The sequence below is a fragment of the Neophocaena asiaeorientalis genome, unplaced genomic scaffold, assembly GCF_003031525.2.
Source record: "Neophocaena asiaeorientalis asiaeorientalis breed wild unplaced genomic scaffold, Neophocaena_asiaeorientalis_V1.1 scaffold469, whole genome shotgun sequence".
NCBI classification, from domain to species: domain Eukaryota; kingdom Metazoa; phylum Chordata; class Mammalia; order Artiodactyla; family Phocoenidae; genus Neophocaena; species Neophocaena asiaeorientalis.
In genome coordinates, this window is record NW_020172691.1 from 397673 (window position 1) to 408574 (window position 10902).

The 10902-nt window shown below is 57.6% G+C and overlaps 1 protein-coding gene across 3 annotated transcripts in view; it reads left to right on the forward strand.

Moving 5' to 3' along the window:
* The first annotated feature begins 1113 nt into the window (after positions 1 to 1113).
* Positions 1114 to 10902, forward strand: part of NFIC (nuclear factor I C) — a 48685-nt gene continuing 38896 nt past the window's right edge. For all 3 annotated transcript variants that reach the window (XM_024740026.1, XM_024740027.1, XM_024740028.1), the window contains exon 1: positions 1114 to 1644. In XM_024740026.1, the coding sequence (XP_024595794.1) occupies positions 1227 to 1644 (418 nt within the window). In that variant the 5' untranslated portion in view covers positions 1114 to 1226. The remainder of the gene's footprint in view (positions 1645 to 10902) is intronic.

Genomic DNA, 10902 nt, shown 5'->3' on the forward strand with positions numbered 1-10902 from the left:
ATCTGTGGAATAGGTCTATGGGGGACAGGGTAGGGTGAACTGGCCCCCAGGGGCCTCTCTCTCCAGGCTGAGCTCCCCTTTCTCTGGTGCATTCTGCTCTCTTGCCTCCTTGGGCCTCAGCTTTCCCCACCCCTATAATGGATCTATGCAGGAACCACCCCCTCTATGCAGGAACCGCGCCCCCCGCCCCTTCCATCAGCCCCTGACATCCAGGTGGCCCATCTTGGCCTGTGGACCTCAGCCAGTCCTGCCTGTACATCTGGGCTGTAGGAATGATGTCTTGTCCTCATTTTTTTCATCACTGCCAAGAGCCGGTTGAGGCAGCCCTTGGACCCCTGTCTGGTGTCAGCTTCCTCGGCTGAGCAGTAGGTCTGACAGACAAGCCCCAAATGACCCTCTGAGCCTGGTTGCTCCTGGAATCGTGAGCATCCAGTGTGTGCTCAGCCCTGCTCTGGACATTTGAGCTCACACTCTAGTTCAGTGGTTTGCAAACTATAGTCACAGGGCCCAGTGCCCACCGTCTGTCTTTATAAATAAAGTTTTATTGGAACACCGCCATGCCCATCCCTTACATCTCCTCTGTGGCCAGTCTTGCACTACAGTGCAGAGTGGAGCAGTTGAAACAGACACGAAAATACTCACTATCCGGTTCTTTATGGTACTTTTAAAGTTTGCTGACCACAGTTCTAGAAGGCAGAGAATGGATCTGTGCCACCAGCATTCCACCATCCTCAGTTTTCCCCATCTGTACAAAGGGTCCCCATCAGCCTCCACCTGGGACCCCCAGCTTGTCCTGTCTGTACATTGGGGTTCAAGACAGTCCTCCATGAACGGCTGCCTTCATCTGTGCCTCCCACGTGGTCCAAGCCTCAGTTTCCCCATCTGGGCAATGGGTTCTCAAACGACCCAGTGAACCTCTGCTGGGTCCCCTCCTCTGGCCTCCACTTTTTTCCCCAGGACGTGGAGGGATCTGCAGCAGCCCCCTGCACACCTCTGCCTGGCCCTCCTTCTAGCGGGTCTGCCTGGGGCCCCTGCGGCCTCATTCTTACGGGCGGGGCAGTGGGTCCACGGCCCCCAGCGCCTCCTGACCTCTGGTCTTTACCGCCCCGCAGGATGAGTTCCACCCGTTCATCGAGGCGCTGTTGCCTCACGTGCGCGCCTTCGCCTACACCTGGTTCAACCTGCAGGCGCGGAAGCGCAAGTACTTCAAGAAGCACGAGAAGCGGATGTCGAAGGACGAGGAGCGCGCGGTGAAGGACGAGCTGCTGGGCGAGAAGGCCGAGGTCAAGCAGAAATGGGCGTCGCGGCTGCTGGCCAAGCTGCGCAAGGACATCCGGCCCGAGTGCCGCGAGGACTTCGTGCTGGCCATCACCGGCAAGAAGGCGCCGGGCTGCGTGCTCTCCAACCCCGACCAGAAGGGCAAGATGCGTCGCATCGACTGCCTGCGCCAGGCCGACAAGGTGTGGCGGCTGGACCTGGTCATGGTCATCCTCTTCAAGGGCATCCCGCTGGAGAGCACCGACGGCGAGCGCCTGGTCAAGGCGGCGCAGTGCGGCCACCCGGTGCTCTGCGTGCAGCCGCACCACATCGGCGTGGCAGTCAAGGAGCTCGACCTCTACCTGGCCTACTTCGTGCGCGAGCGAGGTGAGGCGGGGCTTGCGCGTGCACGCAGATCTGGAGGCCGAAAGGGGGTGCGTTGGAAGGTCGTCGAGGGGGGGAGATGGGCGCACGCAAAGGTAGGAGCCAGGAGGCGGGCCTCAAAGTCCGAGGGCGGGGACAGTTGCAGTGGGAGGATCTGAGCCCTGTGAAGGGCCAAGGGGAAGAGGTATGGTTCAGGGAGAGTCTGGGGTCAGGGGCAGGTGCGTCCTGGGGCTGTGAAGGTAGAGGCAGGCCCTGACCTTGGGGGGGTCAGGGGTCCAAGGGGGGTGGCAGGTGTCAGGAGGTGAGACCCTGTCCCAGGAGGTCTGTTGGCAACAGGGGTGAGGATAGGCCAGTGACGGACGCGCGGGGGACAATCTTATCCCTCCTGGGAAAGCTGGAGGAGAGCTGGGGTTGCACTTTGTGACTGATGGTTCATCGACTCTCGGACTTCCCCCAGAGACCTGACAGGTCCCATATTTCGGCCGAGTGGGAAGCTGGGGGGCTGTGTGACTTTGGCTAGGTCACCAGTCTCTCTGGTCTCCAGCGGCCCCCACTCTGGCCCTTCGAGCTGGGTGTTTGCTGGCTCTGTGGTCAGATGGCCCACGTGGAGACTAGCAGGGTTTGCGAGGATGGGGAAATCCACGGCAGCTTCCCAGAGGAGGGGGCTCCACTGAGCTGAGCTCTGCAGAACGACTGGGCAGTGATGAGAGTGGGGATATCCCAGGAGGTCAGCCGCCTAAACAGAGATGTGGAGGTCAAGGGCAGGCCCTGGCTGGGAGGGCAGTGGGGTCTGTTGCCCCAATGTTCCTGGTGGTGTGGCCAGTGGAGCCGTCAAATGGAGGGTATCAGCATCCTTACCTGGATTGGGCCTGGGGAGACTCGCCGAGATCGTGTGTGTGTGCGTGTGTGTGTGTGTGTGTGTGTGTGTGTGTAGCGCGTTGGACTCTGGCCTGCCACGTGGCGGGTGGCAGCCGTGACTGTCTTCATGCGGATGGAATCAGGTGTGCCCGGAGACCCTAACAGGCACATGTCCCATGCCCCACCGTGCCCACCCAGGCTAGTACACACGTGGGTGCGAGCCCGCACACACCCGGAGCTGCCTGAACGTGTCAGGTGGTGCACTCGGGTTGCAAACCCAGCCCTAAGCCCCCGTAGACCCCACGGGAGCCCGTGTGATCACAACCAGAAATGATGGCGGAAGGCTGGGGGAGGGGTGGTGAGAAGAGAGCGAACTCCGGGGCTGGACTGCCCAGATTCCGAACGCAGCCCTGCCATGTGGTGTGCTGGCTGTGTGACTTTGCCTCGGGCCCTGTCCTCTGCCTCAGTTTCCTCCTCTGTACAGTGGGGGTAACAACCATGCCAACTCTTAGCGATGCTGTGAGGATTCCATGAGGTCTCCTGGTCTCCACTGTGTGTGGGAGGGAGAGCTGGGGCAGATTTTCCCAGTCTTGACCTTGACCCCGTCTGCCCCTCCCCCGCCCCCACCAATTAGCACTAAACACAGGGGGCCAGAGGCAGAGGGACAGACTAGGTGACTGTTTGCTGCGGGCCGGATTGGGGGTGTGGGCAGGGGCAGCCTTGGGGGCTGCAGTGCCCATTACCATGCAGGTCCTGGTCTCTCTCACCACATCCATCCTCCTCCTCCACGCTGAGCTGATAAAATTTTGAAGCGAGTTTTCTGCCAGCGTCAGCACAATCTCCGGGCGCCTCCCCTCCCCCATCGGCCCCCTCCCCCCCTCAGCTCAGCAGGCAGACCAGGCCTCCGGGCCTCCCCAGACACCTTCGCGTCCGACTGCCATGCCTTTGCTGGCCGGTCTGGTCAGCATCCTCACGTGAGGGCCGGGGAAGGTCAAGGCTGCTGTGCCTTCCCGTGCAGGCTCCATCATCCCAGGGGACCACTGCTGCTCAGACAGGTCCCAGCTGACCCAGCTTCAGCTGGCTGGGAGTGAGGGTCGGGCGTGAGGGCCGGGCCAGGAACCCACTCCCAGCTCAGCTGCCTGCCTAAGGGCCGGGTGATCCTAAACCAAGTCACTTAATCTCTCTGTGCCTGCTTTCTTTGATTTTAAAATGGGATGCTCAAAAATAGCTGGCCGGTAGGAATGTTGTGTTCTCGTGGTAAGTGTTCAACAAATAACCCCCATGCTGTCCTGAACGCAGGTACCAGGCACAGGGCTAGGGCTTTGTGGACCGTTGTTATCAACGTTATCATCCTCATTAGGATTATGATTTCCCACCTCCATGCCTTTGCCCATGCTGTTCCCTCTGTTTGGAATGCCTTTCCCGTCTGGAAGACTCCTACTTATGCTTCAAAACCCCAACTCCCAGCTCCACTTTCTCTCCATCAGGCATTTTTTTCTGAGGATTTAGCAATTCTTTTCCATTCTCATGGCAACCTTGCAAGGCAGGGATCATTGTACCCATTTTACAGATGAGGAAACCAAAACCCAAAGAAGATAACTGCCTGGTGCAAGGTCACACAGCTAGGAAAGGGCAGAGTTAGGGTTTGGACGTGGGCGGGTTCTGTTGCTGACACCCCTGCTAGCCTTCTACGCTCGGTGGCAGAAGGGGATGGAAGTAAATCACAGTGTAGGATGTGGGTATCCAGTCATCGTGGCTGGACCACCTCCGGGCTGGGTCTGTGTTCTAGGCTCCTACCAGCTAGGGCCTCCTCCGGGGTTCCCAGGCCGAGGCTGGCCCCCAGAACCCCCTGTTGAGCTTCAGCTCCCCAGCTTCCACCGCAGGACCCCTGTCTTCATCTGGGCCAGAGTTATGTCTGTCTTCTCAGCCAGGTAGTCATCTGACGTCAGAGACAACTGGTCACCTCCCTCCTCTCACCTGGTGGGTCCCAGGGCTGCAGGGGGTCCAGGCCAAGGCCAGAGTGCGGTGTCCACTCAAATCAGCCCTGCCAGGAGGCCATGGGATTGATGGGGAGTGGGGGAAATGGGCCTCAGTTGGCTTCTGGGGGCGGGTGTCACAGGGTGGATGGTGGGACAGGCACCCGCCATTCGGCTGAAAAGGAGGTACCACCTCTAGCGTCAGAAGCGGGGCCTTGGAGCTGAGAGAATGACAGTGAGAGGGAGAGACAGAGAGACCCAGAGACGTAGGGAGAGACAGAGAGACCCAGAGACGTGGGAAGACACAGAGAGACCCACAGACGCATCACACACTCGGCCCTTTCCTGTCCCAAGACAAGGGGACAAAGTCCAGCTCCCCCCACGGCCTCCGTCCTTATCTCTCCCAGGGGGTGTCAGGCAGACTGCTGGAGCCGCACCCCAAAGGGGAATCCCAGGCCTCCATCCTTGGGTTTATTTTGGAGGAGAGAAGGGTGGGGACGAGCCATGAGGAGGTCCCTTTAGCGCTGGGGCTGCCAGGCTGATCAGAGCCCAGGGCACCGCCTGGGGCCGAACTTGGCAGCTTCAGGCATCCATCTGGCACCGTTGTGGACACAGGGGCCTGATTCCAGGGGTGGACTCCGTGTGTGCCCTGGGGGTGGGCTAGGGGACAGCTGGGGGGCCATGATGAGGGGGAGACGTGAGCTCCACCTTGGGACATTGGGGCTGCCCACTCAATGCGTGCACTTTACGGGGAGGGATGTGTGTAGTTAAGCAGGGCATGGGCAACCTGACAATTCTCAGTTACATTAATACAAACCTAATGACAGGGAGGGGTGTGGAGAGGGAGGGTGGGGCAGGCACTCTGGCCAGGGAGGGCCTGAAAGAAGTGAGGGAGCTGCAGAGGGATGTGAGTGAGAGTGTGCGGGGCAGTGGCGGAGGTGGGGGCGGCACAGTCAGTGCAAAGGCCCTGGGGCTGGAATGGCCCAGAGCGCAGGTGCTAGTTGGGGAGGTGAGGCCCTGTGCCTGGTGTCGGGGAGGCCGGGAGCGGGTGAGCCGGCTGTCCTCTCTCCTGCCTCCCATTTGAGAAGGAGTCTGGAGAAAGCAGGGCCCAGAGAGGGAAGCCGCCTGCCCAGCCCCGAAGCCCAGCCGGGCCTCCCCGCCCCCTCTGGCGGCCTGAGAAACCTGAGGCGCGGGCGGGCACCGTGCCAGGGCGGGAGGGGGAGGGGCTGCCAGGCCCGCCCGCTCCGGCAGCTGCCAGCCCGCCCCGAGCCCCGCCAGCCCAGATGGTGCCCATCTGCTGACGCTGCCGTGGGCTGGCCTCCCGTTCCCGCCTCCTGTTCCCGCCTTGTTCGGTGCCAACCTCCCGGAAGGGCGCTGTGGGCAGGGGCTGGCTTGGGAAGCTTGCAGCTGCTAGAGGAGCTGCCCAGGGTGCCCAGGGAGGGGTCAGGAGGAACTGAGGGCAGGGGTCCCCGTCGCCTCCTGGATGGACCTGGGAAACAATAATAGCAACAGAGATAATAGTAACAGCAAGAACATCGTGTGCCCGGTGCTGAGCCCATCCTACATCTGGTTTCATTCTCTCCACCACTCTGGGAAGGAGGGAGTATTACCTTCTCCCCTGTTTCAGATAAGGAAACAGTCCCAGAGATGGTCAGCGACTTGCCCAAGGTCACACAGCTCCTAAGAGGTAGGGCGAAATTAGAACCCACAGATCCTGACTCCTTGAAACCATTAAAGGAAAAAACCTAAAAACCGCTTTTGAGGTTATCAGATGGAACCCACACCTTCCTAGTTGCACAGATCATGAAAAGAGCTGGCCCGGAATACACAGTGAACAAATTAACGAATATCAGTGAACGTTCCCGAAGTGCCTACCGTGCCCAAGGCTGGGGGCTGGGGTCTCCATAAAGCACACCCTGGGCTCGGATGGCAGGAGAAAGGGCCTGGAGCAAGGGGGCCTGGATCAGTCTCAGCTCTGCTCCTGGCTTGCTGTGTGACTTAGGGCAGAGCTCTGCCCTCTCTGGTCTGGGGTTGGAGGAGAGCTGAGGGCAGGAAGGTAAGGCCTTGTGGGGCCACGGAGAGAAACAAGCCAGACCCTGACTGAGGGTCCTGCCGTCTCCTTCAGCCCCTGTTAATCTTCATCCCAGCACTGGCCGTGTGCTGGGGAGACAGAGGGCGGATGTGGACAGGAGGGCGTGTAAGGGCACCCGTTGGCTTGTGTAATGGATACAGTTTGTGTCCACACGTGCTCCAGGCTGTGTGAGGTGCATTTCCCTCTCTGTGCCTTAGTTTTTCCATCTGGAAAGTGGAGAAAATAAGAACTATGTCCACTGCATTGATGATTGGAGTGATCCCTGGACAGCATACAGGAGGCCCTGGATAAACGCTCAGTCCCTTCCCGGATCCTCTTCCCAGCCCCAGGTGGCAAAGGGGAAGAACCTCAGTGCATCTAGTGAACCAGCAGGGGCACCTGTGACCCAGGATGGGCTCCCCCCCACTGGAAGCCACCTCTCCAGGTGTCTGGGTGGCGGAGGGGTGAGGGGCTCTTGGCAGCCTGGACTCCCCCGGGGCTGAGCAGCCAGGTGGACCAGCCGTCTGTCTGTGCAGAGGAGGTGGCTGCCCGGGTTGAGGTCCAGACACCAGCTGACAATGTATTTATAGCGGCAGCAGGAGGCCTCTGGGCTCCTGGTTAGTGGTGCTGAGGGAGGCGCTAACCCAGCAGGTGGGAGCCCAGTGTCCGGAAGAGGTAGGGGCACGATCTGTAGCCAGATGGCCCAGGTTCAAATCCCGCCACTCGTGAGCTGTGTGACCTTGGGCAGGTGACGTCACTGCTCTGGGCCTCAGTTTCCTTCCCTCTGAAATGGGCATGATACAGATGGTGCCTGCTTCACCGGGCTGGGTAGGGTTAGATGAGTTAATGCGTGAAGAGTGCTAGGACAGGGCCTGGCACACAGTAAAGTGCTCAAACATGATTTGGTGCCTTAAAAAGGAGGGCAATTCTGACACCTGCTACACCGTGGATGGACCCGGAGAACACGATGCTCAGTGAGAGAAGCCAGACACAGAAGGACACATACTGTTTAATTCCACTCACAGGAGGTCCCTAGAGAGTCACAACCACAGAGACAGGAAGTCGATGGTGGGGGCCAGGGGCTGGGGGAGGGGCTGGGGAGTCCACGTTTCATGGAGACAGAGTTTCAGTTTGGGAAGATGAGAAAGTCCTGGAGATGATGGTGGGGATGGTTGTCCAACAGTGTGAATGTACTTAAAGCCACTGAAGTCCACACTTAAAAATGGTTAAAATGGTAAAGTTTATGCTACTGATATTTAAAAAATTATTTGTTGTTGATAATAATAATTTGCAAATCAACTAGACTTCAATTTAAAAATTCAAAAACACGCTAAGAATAATGAATAATAGTACATCGTTTATTATATTGCAACGATAAGTAATAAAAATAAAATCAGCGATGCTAATATACTCTTAGGTATTATTATCAACGCCTTTATTATCATGATCGTTCCTTTGTTTCTAGCCCCAGCTCTGCCCTCTGGCCAGCTGGGCAACCTTAGGCAAGTTAGTGCCCATCTCTGTGCTTCCGTTTCTTCATCTGCAAATTGAGCATAGGGAGTGTCCAGCGATTGGAGTTAAGGTCGTATCTGTGAGAAAGGAACCTCTTAGCACGATGAGTGCTCAGAAATATTTGGAGTTCTTTCCTGGGTAGCCGGAGTAGGTCCTCCCTCCCCCATGGACACCCCTGCACGGGCGCCCAGCTTGCACGCCTGCACCTGCCAAGGCAGGGCTTCAGAGGCTTCTGAGGACCCGAGAGGTGCGGAGCCCTCAGAAAACGGGAGGCATCTCGGTGCACCTGTGGTGGCCACCCCGGCGTGGCGGGGCTGCAGTTGCCACCCTGGCCCTGTGCCCAGCGAGCCAAGGGGAGGCTGAGGGCAGCTAGGGACATCTCCGGCCCCCCCCACCTTCCGCAGACAGCTGCCAGGCCGGCCCCTCTCCCTCCAGCTGGGTGTGGGCAGGAAGTCACAGATGGTCAGAGTCCGTGAGGGACAAGGGAGGGGGCACGTGGGAACACTGGATGTCTTGTCCAGATCAGGAAACTGAGGCCCAGAGAGGGGTGGGGCATTGCCCAGGGCGGCCCAGTAAGGGCCCTTCCTCTGGTCCATTCTGCCCCATCTTCTGTCCCAGGCTGACTTGGATGGGTGCCAGGATGGGGGACCCGGGTATTTCAGGGTAAATGGCTTGCAAATGGGGAAGGGGTTTCAACGCCTGGGGCGGCGGTGGGCTGGGTGGGGTGGTGGTGCTCTAGATTGCCAGAGCTGAGGTCTGCTCTAGATCCTCCAAGGGACAAGTTCTGGAATTCCCAAGGCCTGAGTTCTAGACGCTGCAGAGCTGGGATCTTTACCATCTGACAATTCTAGAATTCTCCCTCTGGGTTTAGAGCAGCACAATTCAGTAGAAATACAACTCGAGCCATACAGATAATTTTTCTGGTATCCACACTTAAAAGTATAAACCTACAGGGGAAATTAATTTTAACAGCCTATTCTGTTTAACCCAGGACATCCAAAATATTGTCATTTCGACACATAATCAATATGAAAAAATTATTGAGATGTTTCACCTTCTTTTTTGTCCTGAGTCGTTGAGATTCACTGTGTGTTTCGGACCGGCCACATTTCAGGCACTCAACGCCACACGTGGCCAGTGGATGCCGTGTCAGCGCTAGAGCATCTGCGTTCCAGAGAATTCCGAGGCAGATCTCAAATCTCCCAAGTTGGGTTCTTGAGAATGTGAGGACAGATTCTAAAACTCCCAATCAATTATCCAATCAAGTATTGGTTTCTTCAGTATCCAAGAAGCCCTTAAGTGTATTCGTGACCATGGACGACGGTTTCCAGAATTCCACTCGTTGGGTTTTCACCATGGCCAAGGACAAGCTCTCTAGAATGTTCTCGAGCTGGGTTCTAGAACATCCAGGGCAGGTTCTAGAATTCTCTGAGGCAGGGATCCAGAAAGTTCGGGTCAGAGTCGAGTAAGCCTGTCCTCAGACCCCGGGTGACTGAGCAGAACATTACACAAAAGATGCCTACAGAGGGAGAAGGAGGTCGATTTTCATTTTTTCGAGGCTTTTTCCAGACTGGCTGAGTCAGGGGCTGCGTGCTTGGGGGCAGCAAGGTGGATGGGGGCCCTGTTGTGGGAAAAGGTTTGGGAGCAGTTCGTGAGGATACATGACTATGAGAACCTGGGACTAGGGGGGCCCAGGAATAAGAATCGGGACTTTGTTCAATCCCCAGTAAATGTCTGTTATTTATTAGATGTTTGGACATGGAACCCCACGTGTGTTTCCAGAGGCTCTTGTGGGGCTGTTTTGGGAAAGGGCGCTTAGTAGGTCCTCGCTGGAAGGCAGTGGCTATAGTTGGGGATTGTGACATCTGGCAGGAGGCAGGGGTTGTCTGTCTGTGTTTGGGGCGTTGGGGTGCGTTTATGGGGGAACTGCAGGCATATTGAGGGCTTACTAAATTAAATTCTCAGTAAATGTCAGGAATTGTTAGTACCATTTCGTTTCACCTTAATTCCACAAAGGTAGAGATTATCATGAACCGTATTTATCACATGGGAAAATTGAGACCCAGAGAGGTTAACACACCAACCTGAGGTCACACAGCTAAAAGGTAGCATCTGGATTCAAACCCAGATCTGAGGGCCTACAACGGTCCCCTGGGAAGGGGCTGTCTGGGGTGTGTCAGGGACCTCCCCCAGAATGTCCCAGGATCCCTCCTTTGGGCCTAGAGGATTTTGGTGCTGGTGAGTGGATGCCAGGTTCAGCTGGATCAAGGAGCACCTTGGGGGGCTGCAGCCTGGCCGGGACCCGGTGAGGGGGGTGGCTAGTCTCAAACCCTCGACATGGGGAAACCAGGAAGGCGAGAGATGCAGCCAAGGTCACGTGTTCCCTTTCAGTCTCTGTCTCTGGATCTCTTTTTCCATCTCTTTGTCTCTCTCAGCCCCTGTCTCTGCCCAGCCCCAGTCTCTCCTGGTCTAGGCCAGTCTCCTCCCCTCACCGCCTCCGGGCAGCCTGTGGGCTGCCCGGAGGTGGCAACAGCAGCTGAATGGGCCCCTTGTTCCTGACCACACCCTCCCCTTAGGGTCACCCCGGGACGAGCTCCGGCAGCCTGCTGTCTTAAAGAGCCAGCGCCCAGAGAGAGGGGAAAAGAGGGGGCCGCTTCACTCCCAAGCTCCACCCCCCAGCCTCCCAAGGATGGAGGAACTGAAGTGCATACATGCGGGGGAGCACCGCACCTGGACATCCCAGCCCCGTGTGATCAGACGGTGGCCCTGGGACTGTGTGTGCATGGTGGGGCTTGGGTTTCATCTGGGACAAATTCCTTCTCCTGTCTTGGCCTCCTTTGTTTC